Source organism: Manacus candei, unplaced genomic scaffold (assembly GCF_025592945.1).
Source record: "Manacus candei isolate 608988 ecotype Guabito, Panama unplaced genomic scaffold, ASM2559294v1 h1tg000065l, whole genome shotgun sequence".
Lineage (NCBI taxonomy): Eukaryota > Metazoa > Chordata > Aves > Passeriformes > Pipridae > Manacus > Manacus candei.
In genome coordinates, this window is record NW_026138113.1 from 679769 (window position 1) to 697298 (window position 17530).

Sequence of the window (17530 nt, forward strand, 5' to 3'; positions counted from 1 at the left end):
GCTTGTGAAGGAATCCCAGTGGGCTGGTTTCATTCAGTTTGTTGTGCGTGTTCGCCGCAGATTCCTCGGTGTTGAATTCTGAATTGGGATTTTTTCAGAACTGCCATCTGTGAGCACAGCAAATATGGGAGAAACATTCCCTTTTCAGATAATGGGACAAAAAATAAAGCAAATGATGCAAATTTCAAGTGCTCAAAGCAGGATGGTCTTGAATCTTAGTTTTTTACTTCCCATTGCTGTGTGTTATTTCCAAATATTTACTGTGATTGTGATGGAAGAAATTTGCAATCTCAGTATCATAAAATCCGTGGATTCATAGCAGGGACTCACACGATGCTGATGGGCTTGTTTCTGTTCCAGTGTGCATGAGTCTTTTGATTATTTTAAATATTATGGATAATGAACAGCTATTACTTATATTGAAGGCACAGTTTTTGTTAATTTAAAAGGAATCAAACGTGGTTTTATATAGAATGTGGTAGGCACAGCCACTGGCTGTATAAGTGAAGAAGGGTCTGGATGTGCGTGACTTATAGCAGAGGATGACTTGGTGAATACACTGAGGTCAGCCAAGTCTGTTCTCTGCAGTTTAGTTCCAGGAAATTAGAATATCCAGGATATTGGGAAAAGGTTCTTCCCCCAGAGGGTAGTGGGGCACTGACCAGGCTCCCCAGGGCAGTGGTCACGGCCCCAAGGCTGCCAGAGCTCAAGGAGCATTTGGACAACACTCTCAGCACATGGTGGGATTTTGGACTGTCCTGTGCAGGGCCAGGAGTTGGACTGGATGATCCTTGAACTGGATTCTGATAAACCAATAGATCTTGTAGTTAAAAGATTCTTTGTAGTCACATTTTATGTTGGTCACCTGAAGTGGGAATAACAGCTGGTCACTGTTATACCAGAGAGCTTTGTATGGAATTGCTAGTTTAAAATTCCAGTGAAGGCTTAAAAACATGGCCAGAGAGAGCCTGTTTGGAGTGGTGCTTGAAGAATTGGATATTTTTATGCTTCTCTTGGGACAATGTGTGGAATAGTTACAGGGAAGGAAATGTGGAGAGTTTGATGATGCCACTGCTGTGCTTTGCTTACACTGAGCTGAGGAAATACAGTCCTGTTGACCTGCTGTTGTTTCTAGTGGGTTTTCTGGCTATTTTGGGCAAACTGATTCCCAGAACTAACCCCCTCAGTTGGCTGTGTTAGGCCAAGTTTTGTCTCATTACTTACCTGAAGAAGACTTCAGGCTTCTTCTGCAGATATGTTAAATACATATTTTTAAGAGATATAATAATTTAGTTCTGATCTCCAAACCCTTTTTGTCTATTGATCTCATCAAAGTAAATGATGCTTTTCCAGTGTGTTTTTAAAACTTGGATTTTTGTTGACAGTAGTTTTTGGAGACATGAAGAAATGGATCTTTCTCCAGTGCTAAAGCAAGTCCCAGGCAGCCCTTTTCCCATCACTTTAATCCTTGAGCACAAATCACACGAGTCAGTTTGGAATTGGTTGTGTAGGAAAATCAGATTTTTGAAGATGTGAGCAAGGGGAAGGAATGTGCCCATGTGACCAAGTGCTCCAGCTGGGAATTATGTCATTTCTGTGAGGCATTCTGACCATGAAGAAACTGGATTATGGAAGTGGTTCCTGCAGCTGGAAAAGGTCTGGAATGGTACAGATGTAGGAGCAGTGCATCATGAGCACTGAATGACTGTCTTTGATGTCATGAGCACAGTTTGGAGGGTTTGAGATCCAGGTGTCTGAAAAACACCCTTATTTCTTCTTCACGTTGATCAGTGTGTTGCTTTATTTTGGGAACCACTCCATAAAAAACAAGGGACTGTGGATATCCTGTGCAAAAAATCCCTCCTGTGTGGGTCTGACCAGAGTTTACTGGTTTGGGTACCAAAATATTAATGGTTCTTGAGATTTGCTACAACCATGACAAAGAATCCTGTGGCAGCAAATGAAGAAAACTCATGTTAACTTGATGAAGCAGCAAATTTAACAGTAGCAACAGTGGTCCAGAAATGATGATTGCACATAATAACTTAATTTGTCATCACTGGGAGTAATTAAGTGGAAGTGAGATTGGATTTCAGTGGCCTGTTCATGGCTGTGGATGAGTCCCAGCTTTCCAGGGGAGGTTGTGCCCGTGCTCAGTTCAGTTGCAGAACTCCTGGTGAGTTCATCTGTGCCATGATTTCATCCCTCTTCTTTGCCAGAGGGTTACTGGGAAGAGCCCTGCTGTCCCACATCCCCCTCACCTCTCCACACACCAGCTGCTTTTTGTCAGGGAACTGTTGTTCCATAAAACTGACTAAAATCTGAGTGCAGCTCTGCCTCAGGTTGTCCCAGCAATGTGGTTTGATTCTGCTCTGGTGAGACTTCGATGCATTAATTTAAACATAAATGAAAAATCCAATGTCATCAGCCTCACCCTTGCCAGTCACAGCTGGAGGAGCTCAGGCCAATAGAAAGGATTTTATTTTTCTTGCAGTTTGTCAGTGGAAAGATATTCCATCCTTTTTTTCTATAAGAAAAACACCAAGCAAATCTGTGTTTAATAGAGCAGATATTTTGTATAATGTGCAAAAAGTATAGAAAATGAAGAGATGTGTGTTTATTAAAAATTCTTGATCCACTGCACAAGGTTCACCACAAGAGAGGAAAGTTTATCTTTGGAAGGATAAATTTTCACTTGTGGGATGAATTTGCCTGTGGGGTGGCTGCGGTAGAGGAGAGAGTTTTTGGGCACGAAACCAAAATGACTTAAACACAATATATGTCATTAAATAGCTCATTACTTCAACCCTACTAAAAATGGAGACATTTTCTGGTGAAATCTGATACAAGAACATCCTCAGTTGTAATTTTCTTTGCACAACAGAAAATACAGGTTTAGTTCTTTGGAGATTTTGCAGTGATTTCCACGAGTGAGTTGGAAAAAATAGATTCCAAATTCAGAAATTTATAAGACATTTGATAATACAAAGAATGATTTTACATGTCATTGGAAAAAATTGAGAGGGGATTTCTGAAGTTCAGAAAAGAAAATCTATCAGTGGTTCTTCTTCTTCCCGATAATCTAATTAAATGAAAACAAAATAACATTAGTTATATATATAATGTTTATTTTTATATTTACATATTTTACGTGTGCATATTATATATACACATATATTTTATATGTGTAATGTATATGTTTATATATATATATTAGTGTGTATAACGTTGTTAATATGTCATTTCTGTGCAGTCCTCTTGCTCTGCACATGGGTTTTTGCAGACTCTCACCAATCATTTTTTCCCTCATTTGTCAGTTTTGGTTAATTGATCACTAATTGCATTAAGGGGAGACTGTGCCCTGAGTTCAGTTGTGTTTTGGGACCCCAGAAATCCTCTGGCTCCATAAAGCATCTCTTGGTTAGGGAACTATTTATATTGAAATAACTCTCATGGCAGGGACATGATTGTTGCTGAGAAAAACCAACTCAAAACTGTAAGTACCCCACCCAAACCCCCAGTGCTGTAGAGAGCAGGAAACTGTGCTGAAAGTTGTCCTGTTGTGTTGAATTTTCCCATTTGCTTCCAAAATTACTGTGTAGAGTGAATTTTCCCCATTTTCCTTCTTGAGTTAGTATTTATCTCATCCAGAATCCATCCCTGTCATCTAAGTGCCATAGGAATAAAGTGTTATCTGAGAATACCTAATGATAAAGTCTGATTTTTAACTGTAAATGATGTATATTCTGCTTGAAATGGCACGTTTTCACTTTTTAAGACATAATTTTAAAAATATAGGATAGAAAGAAATTGGTGATCAAAGCTCAGTGTTTCTGTTCTGTGTAATATTTTTTCCAGTCAGGATGGGACCACTTTCCTAGTGGATTAGTTGTAAGAGATGTTAATCCACTGTGAGAGAAGTTGTGTCCTCAACAGAGGCCAAATGGAATTAAACACTGGTGCTGCTCCACACAAACTGACACAACAGCAGCCCACACACATTTGCTTAATAGGAAACATATTTGACTGGGTAATTTATGTCACTTAGATGAGATATTTATATATATGTTATTGCACACATCCCCAAACATAAGGCAGGTTGGACCAGTTTAAGCAGCTGGTCACTGGTGTCCTGTAAAATGTGTGGTCAGTCACTGCTGCTCCAGCTTCTTCTTTGGAATGATGTTGATCTTTAATAGCAATGCAGGATAAACAACAAATATACCCCATTTCTGTCTGTCCTAAGTATTATTACTTAAATATTGGAGGAAGGGCAGTGAGTTCTCACAGAGGAGCTGTTGGCTCTGGTGTTTCTCACCAGTGGGTTTGTTTTATGAGATCCTCCAGGCTGTTCTTATTTTATAGAATTGTTATCGTGGAATCATGGAATTGGGTTGGAGGGGACCTTAAAGCTCATGTCCTTCCACTCCCTACCATGGGCAGGGACACCTTCCACTAGCCCAGGTTACTCCAAGCCCTGTCCAGCCTGGCCTTGGACACTTCCAGGGATGGGGCAGCCACAGCTTCTCTGGGCAACCTGTGCCAGGGCCTCCCCACCCTCACAGGGAAGAGTTTCTTCCCAATATCCCATCTAACTCTGCCCTCTGGCAGTTTGAAGCCATTCCCAACTTGTCCTGTCACTCCAGGCCCTTGTAAATAGTCTCTCTCCATCTTTCTTGTAGTCTCCCTCAAGTACTATAAACAAACATTTCAGTTACTGAAGATATGCCCTATAAATACAAAATATATTTGGTATTTTTATTTTTTTTAGCTTTATAATTAAAAACCCCTTTTTATTACTGTATTTTTATTAACTATACCCATTTTTGCTTTTATATCCTTATTTCCTTCCTAACCTTTGTACACTTTTTTTGCATTTTCTCTGTCTTCCTTTCATTTCCTGTTTATAATTTTGGGCTCTTTGTGTCTCATTTCTGAATATCATTCTAGTCACTGACTTTTAGATACATAGCAGCATACAGTAGGTTACCAGTATTACACCAAGATGCTACAATTCTGGAATATCAGCAGTTGTAGTTGTGCATCCAAACCCTGAATTCCATCAGGAGACTGTTGGAGAGCTCCAGGAAAATTATCCAAATTGGCATTTTATCCTATATCTAATTTAATCTTTCATCAGCACTAGAAATTGATGGATTTCTCTAATTTAGATTGTTGGAATTACATTGTTAATTGTCATTTCAGTCCATCCCCTTGATGGGGGATGACAGCTAACTTGGGAATCAGTCATACCTCTGGATAATCTGGAGGTCTGGGGGGAAGAGAATGGGCTGTGGGATAGTGGCAGTGCTCAAACTAATGATTTGCTGAGGATCTCTGATCTCTTTCTTCATTCTATAGGATATTAGTTAACCTTCCAAGCTGTAGTAGCCTGAACAGGAGTTATGTGGTTTCTATCTGGTGGATGAGCTCATCTTGTGGTCCCTGGAAATCCTTTTTGCCAACATTTCTTCTCCTAGTGATAAATCCCACGGACTGTCGTTCTTGGGAAGTAATTATTTACTTCAGCCTGTTCCTGTGGTGTTATCACGGAGTCCTGGAATGGTTATGTTGGAAGGGACCTTAAAGTTCATCTGGTTGGATGCCCTGCCATGGGCAGGGACACTTGCACTGGCCCAGGTGCTCAGCTCAGGTGCTGTAGCAGGTTCCTCCTCAGCTGCCAGGTCACGGCTGAGGGGGGCACAGATGTCACTTCAGTGGGGAGGGTTGAGCACCAGCAGAGAAGAACGTGCCCAGTTCTGCAGCATTGTGCCTGTGCCAGATGGGGAGGGCAAGAAGGTCCTCCTGAGCCGTCTGCTGGTCAAAACCTCTGCTCTGAGTCTCACCAAGAGGGCCTCCTCCTGCTGGCAATGTCCAAAAAGCTGTGTTTGGTTCCTTGTGAAGTCCATAAGTGGTGTCTGTTCTTAAGGACAGAATTTGGGGAGAGAGGAGGGAGAGTTTGACTGTCTCATACTCAGGAGAGTGAGAAGCAAAGTCAGGGAGTTCAGCCCATCTTCAGAAAGAAAGAAGTGACAGAAAGCATTTTCTCCTCTCTGAAAATCCTTAACTCCTGTTGGTCCAGCACCCTGGGGAAGGGCTGTGTGCTGCAGCAGAGCTGCTCCTTTCACACATGTTGTCTTCTCAGAGCTGCAAAAGTCTGGCTTCAGTTCCAAATAGCTGCTGCTTTGTGAATCAATTAAATGCTGCCACATGGAGGGCAGTGATAACCTCTTTTGAGGTTGGGCAGGAAGATAATGGGAGAACCCATTGAGTTTATCTCAGCACCACAGTTCTCAGAAATGGCATCACTGCTGGCACTTCCTACAAGCTGGAATTTAGTGCTGCCTCGTGTTTCCTTCTTTCCTGGGCACTTCTGTTTATTTCAATTACTTTCCTGGCCAGTTACTGTTTATAAACTGAAATAAAGGCAGGGATTTTTGGGAAATAAAATCAATTGTGTGGTTTCTCTCTCCTTCTCCCACTTCTCTTGTTGTTCTTGTGTTATACAAGCAAGGAATTACATTTTCCACTCTTGGATGTAGCAGCTGCTGTCAGTCCCAGCTGTGATGTGTGTGACTTGATGGTGTGTGATGTGCTGTCAGGCACTGCTGAGTTTGCAGACTCTGCAGAAAATAGAAAATGAGTGCATGAGGTCACTTGGACCACCTCTTGCCACAGTTGTTCCATTCTTTGATACTTTCCCGCTTTGGCCAGACTTAGTTCAAGTACGTGCTGAAGTGTGCAGGTCTTCACTCCTGCAGAGGCAGCTAAAAACAGTCTGGAAGCATGAAAGCAGCTTTCTGAGTGACTTTAAATGCTGCTTCAGGAGTGAGGAAAAAACCAGCAAGTTGGGCAACTGGAAGATGTGCTCATTGGGAAAGTTATTGCTACAACTGTTGTAACTCAGTTGAACAAAAGCTGGTTTTTTCCTAAGGACAATCAAGGGAGTCTTGTGTGGATTTCAGACATCATTAGATATTCACATATTAACAATCCTGGTGTGAGAACCCAAAGCCTGTGAGAAGCATTGGACTGTTTATGATCAATGTATTGAGTGTGATGTCCAAGGATCATCTTTATCAGCACTGCAGATCCATCGGAGCTCTGAAGTTACAAGTGGAACAGAGAACTCTTTGTATCACCCTTGTATTAATCACTGTTTTCTTTGGGCTCATTCCTCCTCATATGGAACTGCTCCAGTGTTATGACTGTCTGCAGAGTAGTTACTCCAGTGTGCACTGGTGGTGTCCCTTTAGGGCCTAATTCAGATGGATGCAGGGTGTGCTTTACTGTCACCACGTGGAGAGGAGGCTGCTGGTTACTCAGTGTCACTCAGGCTCAGTCCTGGCATAAATAAAATCTCCTACTGAACTTCAACAGGCTCCAAACAAGAATTATTTACTATTGAAAGCCTATAAACGACCAAATTGAGCTTTTACGGTGTGGTTTTAGAAGACACGAAGAGTCTAAGAAAGTGTTTGATCCCTGATATTTGGAGAGGAAAAGCAGCTCAACCACCAACCACGGATTGATCCACACAAAACTTCTGTATATTCATCTGGAAAAGGCATTGCTGCCTGCAGGGAGAGCGGGGAGCTCACAGAGCCTCCTGAACTGAATTCCAGAGAGTCACAGACTTTCCTGACTTTGAACTTTCCTTTCTCCATCTCCCAAGGGTTAAAAAGCCGATGGAGGAGGTGCCTCGTTGGGGTTTCTGCCCGGCCGGTCCTTCCCAAAGCCACGAGCTCCTTGGGAAGGGGGGAGATGGGCATTGTTGATCCACCAGGGAGTTTTTCTTGGCAGCCCCTTTGCCATCCAGATGGGCTCCCGAGGCAGCGCTTGTGTAACGGGCCGGCTCAGGAAGGGGTGCTGGGAACAACACCCCCCTTTTCCATGGGCTCTGCTCCTCTCACAGCACACTGTGCTGCTCCACGGAACACAAACAGCTGTTTAATCAACTTCTCTGTAAAACTGTGCCTGTCAACCCCCATGTTACGTGTGGTTATTGTTATATGTGCTTATTTGTTATATGTGGTTATTGGCAGCAGCTCCCTAAAATCAGAAGCGTTTATTTATTGCCTCGATTGAGGTGATTCCATTTGTTTGGAGCAACAGGCTCTGATTCCAAGCAGGCAGTTGATCCTTTGGCAATGATCACATCATACACTGAGCTTTGTCCCATTGCAAAGCACGGAGACAACCTTGTGGGATTTCTCCCAGAGAAGAAAAGAAATATCAAGGCTATAGCAAGGAGTAGCAAGGAAAAGCTGACTGTGATCGCAAATGACTGTTCTGACATTTTAAATGTGCAAAACTAAGAGGTAAATTTAACTGAAGGCTCCAAGTTTGATATCCTGTGAGGGCATTTTAAAAATGCAGAAGGAAACTAATGGTTGTCACGAGCTCATTAGGTGTTTTATCTGGAAGGAGATCATTAGTGGCTGAATAAGTTAAACAAGTGTCAGAGTCGTTAGGTCCTGATTTTCAGGAAAAACCATTTGGGATGAAAATGCCTGTGCAGCCCATATGGAATTGTGCCCCTGCCATTTCCAGCTGTCCAGCTCCAGCTGTAGGGAGTGCAGAGCTCTGCTTTCATCCTGGGACCCGAATGTTCCATGAGTATTTGGGGAGGAAATGAAACACAGATCTTCTCTTTCCAAGGTATCTCCTTTTATTTGCTGGATGTTTGGATTTTTGTAAGATGATTTTTAGGGCAAGTAACGTCTTTTTTAAAAATGGGGCAGAAAAATAGAAAGAAATGTTGGACATTTTTTAAAGATGGGAGAAAAAATAGAAGCCAATGTGGGACATTTTTTAAAAATGGGGGAAAAAGCTATAAGCAAATGTCCTTTGTCCAGTGTCAGCGTAGTGGAGGAGCTCTCATGAAACTTGTGACCTGTAGCAAGGCTATAGGAGATGACAGGAAGACTTTTCTCTTTTCAGATTATAAACCCTTTGATTTCAGAATTATTTCCTTGTGGGGTTGGTTGATTGATTTCTGATAATAGTTACATTTATGCAACTGTTGATAGTCTGTCAGCATCAGAGATCTGTGGAGCTTCCACCCAAGGGTGCACCAGGAGCATCACAAATATTCCATTCCTGCAGTGATTAATTATTTCTGCAGTGATTAATTAATTCACTCAGTCCCATTTCACAGCCCTTCTCTGGTCCTGCAGCTCCCTGACCTTTCGTAGCACTTGGCAGGAGCCGGGAGGGACTTGGGAATGAGCAAACATGGGAATGGATAAAAATCCGTCCCTTCTTGCCAGAGTGGGAATTTGACACCCCACTAGATGGCAATATTTGAATGCTTATGGCTCTCTCCATAAGGCAGAACAGAGCAGGTTCTGCTCGTTGTAAAACAGGTAAAAACAACCTGACTGCTTTTTCAGAGAAGTGTGAAGTGTGTCTGAGTGTAGGAGCTTTTCTGCTTTGGAACAGGATTCCTCGGTGGAATTTGGAGATTCTAGATCCTAATTAATTTTAAGCTTTTATTTTTGAAACCTCTGGTAGGGTTCTTTTAATGTGAAGAAGAAGGGCATTTAAAATAATTTTAATTTTCGCGTTTCCTCCGGTTCTGTGATTTGTTAAAAATTAAATATTCAGACAAATATGATAAATAAATATTAATAAATATTAATTAAATAATCAGACAAAGTAACTTTTAGTAAAATTGGCTTTTAGCTGAAGGAGAGGAGGTTTAGATGGGATATTGGGAAGGAACTCTTCCCTGTCAGGATGGTGAGACCTGGCACAGGGCACAGGGAAGCTGTGGCTGCCCCATCCCTGGAAGTGTCCAAGGCCAGGTTGGACAGGGCTTGGAGCAACTTGGGCTAGTGGAAGGTGTCCCTGCCCATGGCAGGGGTGGGACTGGATGGGCTTTGAGATCCCTTCCAACCCAAAGCATTCCAAGACAATTAAATTAGCTGTTCGATATTCTGGTAATTGGCAGCTGGTTGTTATTTCTTGCATGGCCAGAGCGACTCCTGAGCCAGAGACCCATCGAGAAGGACTTTCCTTTGCTCATGGAATGTTTGATTTCAAAATCTTTGAAAATCCAAACCCTTCTGTCTGTGTTTTATGGAGAAACAGAGACCTCCTGCCTTTGGGCTGAGAACTGTTTTCTCATCTCTTCACTTTCACTTTAACCTGTCCCTCAGACCCAGCCTGGCCGTGCAAACACTTCGGTTGCTGTTTCGTGGCAGTTTAAAAGAAGTTAATTTCAGAATTGTTTCCTCAGCATGATACAGTAATTTATTATTATTCATCATGTAATAATATATAACATTATATTGAGGAAAACTTTCTTGCCTGTTCTTCCAAGTGTTTTAGTGTTCTCTGGGCGTGGAATTGTAAAACAGCAGTTTGTCTGAACACTGTCATTGGCATTTCAGAAGTAGTTGCTGATTGTAGTTGAACTTTTCTGCATTTCTTTGATCCCAGAAGATATTCCTACCAGACAGGTAATTAATTAGAATTTGGTTTAGGAGTTGGGATGAGAAAACATTGTTTTAAATTGTTGGTTTGCTTGAAATATAGCTAAAACCATGCTGTTTTCTTACTGGAGATAAAGAGTTTCTAGATATTTGTTGTAAAACAACTGTAAAATAAGCAATTACTTGCTTTGTCACAAAGTTACCCAAGGTTTGGAGTGATCTCTAGTCTGGAGTTGAGTTCCTGTTGTCCAAGCAGAAAGGGAATAGTGTGGAATTTTGAGGTTTATTTATTTTTATAATTTACTTCAAGAGTATAATAAAATAATCAATTTTCTATGGAAATTTATTTGCAGAAATCCTCTTAATCATATTGTCCATAAGTAGGAAAACAGAGAATCTCATTCCTTTAACAATGAGAGAGCATTTCTTTTCTTTAAAAGCTGACAATTGGAAAGTTCAGATTTTTGTAAACATTTCATAAGTATATATTTCACTGTTTAAAATATTCTGGTTGCTGACACAGGTTAGTAAATCCTTCTTTATGTGTGTGTAGTAAAATAGGAGGATCTCAGTTGTATTTGGGGCTGTTTGGAAGTACCCCCTGAACAGTTTGTACCTCAACACGTGGTGGTTATGGATTTATGGCTGAAAGGGATGATTTGAAAGGGTTAATTTGAAAGGGTTGATTTGAAAGGGATAATTTGAAAGGGATAATTTGAAAGGGATAAATGTAACAATGAAACAAAAGAACTGTTTAAGAAATAAAAAGAAATAGGAAGAAATAAGATGCAAACCAGACTAATTACTTGGTAGCTGAATTTTCCTCCCCTCCTGCCTCTCTGCAAGTTTCTAACAGCTCTCTTTTTGGCCACTGTGGATGAGAACAATGGGATGGAAAGTGATTATTCGGTGACATGATGGATGTGACTTGGAGGAGCCTCCAGGGCTCTGCCATCCCTCTGGAACGGGCGACTCTTCCTTGGAGGAGGGCGACGCTGCATCCCTTTGCCCAAACCTAAACATGCCGATTTTTGGAGAGGGGGAAGAACTTCCAGCTGTGGAGATCCTGTCGGAGGAGTAAACAATTACTACATTTAAAATGATTTCAAGATGGGCAGTGCAAGCCCTTGATTCCGTTGGAGAAGTCGGAGCCTGAAGGCGCAAGAAGGAACTTCGGAGGTGCTTCATTTTTCCCTCGGCCGTTCCAGTGTTTAGTGCAGCAGATTCTGTTGTCATGTGCTATTGGTTTAATAAAAAGGCCTCCAAATGTATGACCCTGCTGAGGAAAAATGCATTTTGTGAGCCAAGGCCCCGAAGAATCGCCCCTCTCCACGACTCGGAGCAGGCAGATCTGAAGCCCTTGTTTTTCGGATTATCCATCATGTTCCTGTCAGTTTAAAAAAGATTCTCTTCGTCACTTCAAGATTTGAGTGATGAATATGACAACCTGTTGTTTTTTCTCTAAGCTTTAAAAATTAGGTTAAATTTGAAAATGGAGGAGCAGTGAAGCAAATCTGTTTGGATTATGTATTTATGATGTAAATATGTATTTATTTTATTCGTGTGGCTGTTGGATTCTCTGGTGGTAACACTTTCCCTAATCTTTCCAAATGTAGCAAAACCAGTAGGAAATTCTGGGCCATCTCAGCATAAAGGGAACTCTGCCAGGTTCATGAAAATAATGATTTAGCTTTTAATTTTCTAAGGAAATGTGGAGATCGTGGAGAACAATATCCAATATCCAAATGCAAACTCCTGACACGGAGTTTGTTTTTTAGGAGCTGATTTTGAATGCAGTATCAGGATGGAATATTTCATGTCTGGTTTTGATCTTACAAATGTCTTTTCTTCCTCCTCAGTTTGTTCTTAATTAGATTTCTTTACAGTTTCATGTTTTCTGTGCGTTGTTTCGTCTGCTGCCTGACTCCTGACCTTTAAGAAGGAGAGGATTACTTTTTCAGGAACATTGTTTTCCTGGGATTTTCTTATTTTAGAATTAGTCCTGGTTTTTAGAAAAACCCAAGCCTTTCTCTCCTTATTTTGTACATTAGATGCCCCAAAAGTTTGGGAATGTGTCATCGTGTCCGACATCGGTGCTGACGATCCCTGTGTTTGTACCAGATCATCTTCACTGCATTTCCAGGCTCCTTTGCCTTTGCATTTCCTAGATTTTTCCTTTGCATTTCCAAGCTTTTTTTCCTTTGCATTCACAAGGTTTTTCCTTTGCATTTCCAAGCTTTTTTCCTTTGCATTTCCAAGCTTTTTTTCCTTTGAATTTCCAAGCTGTTTTTTTTCTTTGGAACCAGAGAAAGATTTATTTTAAATATTGTCAGTATTTTTAATTTTATAGGAGCTTCCCCAAAGCTCTCCCTGTGTTTCTAATCCGGGATGTGGAAGGAAAAGCTCAGCCTGATGCACCTGCTGGTTTTTAAAGCTGACTTTTTAAATTTTCCTGATGCATGTTTGTCTTCTTCCTGAGCTTTTGCTGGATGAGATTGGAATGTTGGTTTCTGATTTCTCCTTTTTCGTGTCTCCATGAATTCCCTGTGCAGACCTTTTAGTCTCCCAAACTCCCAGGATCAGCCTGGTTTATGGAAATCTCTCAGACTCTTGGAATTTTTTAAATAACTGAACTATTTGAAAGTCTCTGGTGTGTTTTCATAGAAAGCTTTGTTTAGGAAGTGAGATTCCCAAAAAAAGCGAACTTTGGCCCTTTTATTGTTTAAAAACAAGGACATCCTTTGTTTTGAGTGTTACCAGCAACGATCCATTGCCCTGCATGAAAAGATCCCTAAAAACACAGTCAGCCAGCCTTAAATCACCTAAATCCTGCACTTCCCCCTTCTTTAATGGGCATCTCTTTGTCAAAGTGCTGAATTATGTTGCTGAATGTATTTTTTATGTGTGTTTTGTGGCTCAGAGACACTTTGCTGTTTAAAATCCCAGCTTTTGTGCTGCTTTTGGGTAGGAAATGGTCCGAAAAAGTCAAATCCCTTCCCACTTAGGTATTCCTGCCTTTTCTGCTCCGGGCTTCCCTAAGTTAAACATCTCATTTCCAATATCCTGCTTTAGTGTTTGGGTGTTTGACATGCAGGGAATGAGGCAGCTGAAAGCTCCCCGGCCTGGGATCGTTTATGGATAGGGAGCAGAGGCAGCACGCTTTGCTTTTCCGGGATTGTTTGCACATGTTTTCAGGATGTCCTTCTCCACTGCAGGTAAATCACATTTCTAATGTCATGGTGAACTTTTTATCTGCTTCAAAACTACTCCACTGTCATTAACATTATATTTTCCTTCAGTCACCGGAGGACTGTGAGGAAGTGTGGTTGCTCAAGACCTGAATAACATTTTAGATTGTGATCCCAACTTCACAGATTTTACTGCTGAAATCTATTGAACCTTTTTATCAACTATCTTTGGACTTAAGGGCTGATTTTTCATGCCTAATTTGTATGTGCACGTGCTGTGGCTGAGTCTGCAATTGGGGTAAAAATCAGTGCAAACAACACTGGTTGTCTGGACCAGTTTTACACCTTTGATTGCTGTAACAGCAAGTGGGAATTTGAGGAATTAAGGGAAAGAAATAGGGATGCCTGGCTTGGAAAATCTGCCTGATGGTTTAGATCTCTGTAGTCTAAAATCTTCTCTGAATCTGCCCTGTTTAGCTTGTTACCTGTTTTCTGGGCTTTTCTCTGGAGCCATGTTCTTTCCATGAAGGGAATGGTAAACCCTTTATGGCCATTCCTTATCACATTGATTAAATTATAGTGTTTGCGATCAGTGAGTAGAATCATGGAATGGTTTGGGTGGGAAGGAACCTTAAAGCTCATCTCATTCCACCCCCTGCCTTGGGCAGGGACACCTTTCACTAGACCAGGTTGCTCCAAGCCCCGTCCAGCCTGGCCTTGGGCACTTCCAGGGATGGGGCAGCCACAGCTTCTCTGGGCAACCTGTGCCAGGGCCTCCCCACTCTCCCAGGAAAGGATTTCTTCCTAATATCTATCCTTTCCATGTGAAGGAGGTCTTTTCCTGCCTTCCCTGGCAGCAATTTCTGGGATGTTTTATGTCACAGCTCTGGCTCATCATCTTCCTCATGCTGGGAGACCTGAGTATGAACATCTCACTGCACCTGATGATCTCTTGTCCCAAATAATTGATATTGCTTTTGATTTCTCCTTGAATTAAGTGACATCCTGGAATATCCCAGGGATTACACTGTAGTAGTTAAAATTCCAAACTAGACAGCTTTTCCCTGAGAGTTTCCTCTGACTACACTTGATCAGTCACTTCTCTAACCAGGACAGCACAACGTGAAAGTCATTAAAATGTACTTATGGATGAAATATGGACTTTTTTTTCCCCAAACTAACCACAGAGCACATGATCGTGTTTTATGTGGGACTCACAAGTGCTTTTGTACATCCTGACAGCTGAGGGTGGGTGAAGAGTTAAAGCACAACTATTTTTATTGGACATCCCTGCAAACATTTCTGAGCCCATTTCTCTGTGTAATGCACATTAGTAATAGATCAGGCTGAGAAACGTGGGCTCAGGATTTACAATATGGAATGTGCTTTCCTTTTGCTGACACCTATGGAAAGGGAACTGTTGCACAGCAGCAGATGGTAATTTCAGCCCATTTTCCTCCTTTCCTACTCCCACCCCCTTTTTGGAGACACAACAAGAGTTGTAAAGTTCTTGCTGTCACTTCAAAATGAGAAACCATGGGGTCTTTGAGGCACTTTTGGGACCAGTCTTTTCCCCCCTGTATATTCTCTCCTTTATTCAAATGGCTTCTTAAACAGATCTACAAAAAAACCTCAGAGCATCAAAAATTCAACATATTTCAGAAATGATGCCATAATAGGTACAGTTCTCCACTTGGCTGTGTTAAGCTCAGTAACTGCAGCTTTCACATTCTGAGGACTCTGGTTTCATTTGTAATACAGAGGAAACTATGAAGCTTTTAGCTTGTGCAAACCTGGAATTTTGTGGCTCCAGGCTTCAAATCATTTGTCTTGCAGTCACAGAGCATGTCCTGTTCTATATATTCTATATACAACAGCTTAAGCAAGTACTTCACAGGATTAGGATCCCATTTGAGAGGAAGATTGAAAGCTCAGTAAGTGGAAAAGATTATTTTACTGTGCAAGGTATGAAAGGAACTGATACCAAAAAGAAAATAAGAATTTTAGAGACACTTCAAGCATTGTTATGTTGAGCAAAAGCTCCTGTTACAGCTTTGGCTTGTTTAACTGTGGGATTGCACATCTGAATCTGAGAAGTTTAGAAGCACAGTTTTAGAGACTGTTAAAAATAGATCTGCTTGAATTCAGGAGTTTTGAACCTCATAGAATTATAGAAACCTAAAATGGTTTGAGTTGGAAGGGACCTTAAAGCTCATCTCATTCTATGGGCAGGGACACCTGCCACTATCTCAGGTTACTCCAAACCCTGTCCAGCCTGGCCTTGGACACTTCCAGGGATGGGGCAGCCACAGCTTCTCTGGGCAACCTGTACCAGGGCCTCCCCACCCTCTGAGTAAGGAATTTGTTCCCTATATCCCATCTAACCCTGCCCTCAGGCAGTTTAAAACCATTGTCCCTTGTCCTGGCACTATCTGCCCGTGCAAAAAATCCCCCCCATTCTCTCCTTCCTTCTTATATGGGCAGACAGTGACTGGATTTTTCAATTGTTTTGTTTTTTTTTTTTTTTTTCTGCAGCCATGAGCATTATGAATTTGTTGTAGTATTGATGCTTTTAAGAAAATACCCCTCTGAAGCTCACACAGAAATGGTCACAGTCTGTGGTAATACAGGAGGACCTCGAAGCAGCTGACACTGCTCAACATGTTTCTTTCCCACTTTTAAAGCCATTTGTGCAGATGTTGAATCAAGTCCTTTTTGTAATCATTTTACCCTCTCTGTTCCTGGTGTATCTGGGCTTTCCCTTTGGGTTCAGGGGCTGCACGTGGTGATAAAGCTGGTTTGAGTTGGCAGCAGGGCTCAGTCTGGGTGAGCTTTGCTTCCCAACACTCAGCTCAGCTCCTGAGTCAGCGCTGTGTTTATGGAACACTTTGGCAACTTAACACCAAAGGCTACAAAGTGCATCATGTGGCTCTTGAAATGACTTAATTCCAGGAGTAACGTTTGCAGAAAGGTCTCATTTTGTGTTGTTTTTATTGGAGTCTGATCAATTTTGAGCTGAGCTTTAAAAGATTTTATTATTTTTGTTTGGTTTAATAGGAGTTTTATATGGTCTCCTGCTTATCAGGCTTATTGTGGGGCACTATCAGTGAGAAATAAAGCTGTATCCAGTTTTGGCTTCAGAGTACTGGATCCTCTGTCAGTGTTGCACAGTGTGGACGTAACAGTGCAGCTCCCGTGGATGGAAGGGCAGATTATAAAATTCAATGGACAGACAGAACTGTGCATGTATGATTACTGAACTTTGGGAATAAAGTTTGTTGGAATCACACCACTGCACAGTTTTAGGGGTCTTTGCTGAGGTCACTGTATTCCTTTAGGCAATGTGGGCAGTTCTGAAATGATCCTTCGTTCACCTTGTGTGTGGGACTGGGTGTGTCATCTTGGAATTCTCTGGAGATACAGGTTTATGCTGACTTTTGACTCTTTTCTTTGTAATTCCAGGCCACCTGTTTTACAAGTTTGGCATCACAGAGTCCGACTGGTACCGCATCAAACAGAGCATCGACTCCAAGTGCAGGACAGCGTGGAGGAGGAAGCAGAGGGGGCAGAGCCTGGCTGTGAAAAGCTTTTCCAGAAGAACACCTTCATCATCCTCTTACAGTGGTTCAGGTAACAAACCAACACTCCCCCCAAAGCCAATCAAACCCCAACTGAAAGGAAAACTTGCAGTGATAATAAATTCCATTTGTTTTTCATTATACCTCAGTGTTAATGCAAGTGTTTAGCCTCACTGAGATGCTGAGAACATACAGTCAAAAAATCATGGAATGCTTTGGGTTGGAAGGACCTTAAAGATCATCTTGCCATGGGCAGGGACACTTTCTACTGGTTGCTCCAAGCCCCATCCAACCTGACCTTGGACACTTCCAGGGATGGGGTGGC

At 41.7% G+C, this 17530-nt stretch overlaps 1 protein-coding gene across 3 annotated transcripts in view; it reads left to right on the forward strand.

Annotated features, from left to right (window-relative positions):
- Positions 1-17530, forward strand: part of BANP (BTG3 associated nuclear protein) — a 120820-nt gene that overhangs the window by 34724 nt on the left and 68566 nt on the right. For all 3 annotated transcript variants that reach the window (XM_051805733.1, XM_051805732.1, XM_051805734.1), the window contains exon 8: positions 17090-17257. In XM_051805733.1, the coding sequence (XP_051661693.1) occupies positions 17090-17257 (168 nt within the window). The remainder of the gene's footprint in view (positions 1-17089; positions 17258-17530) is intronic.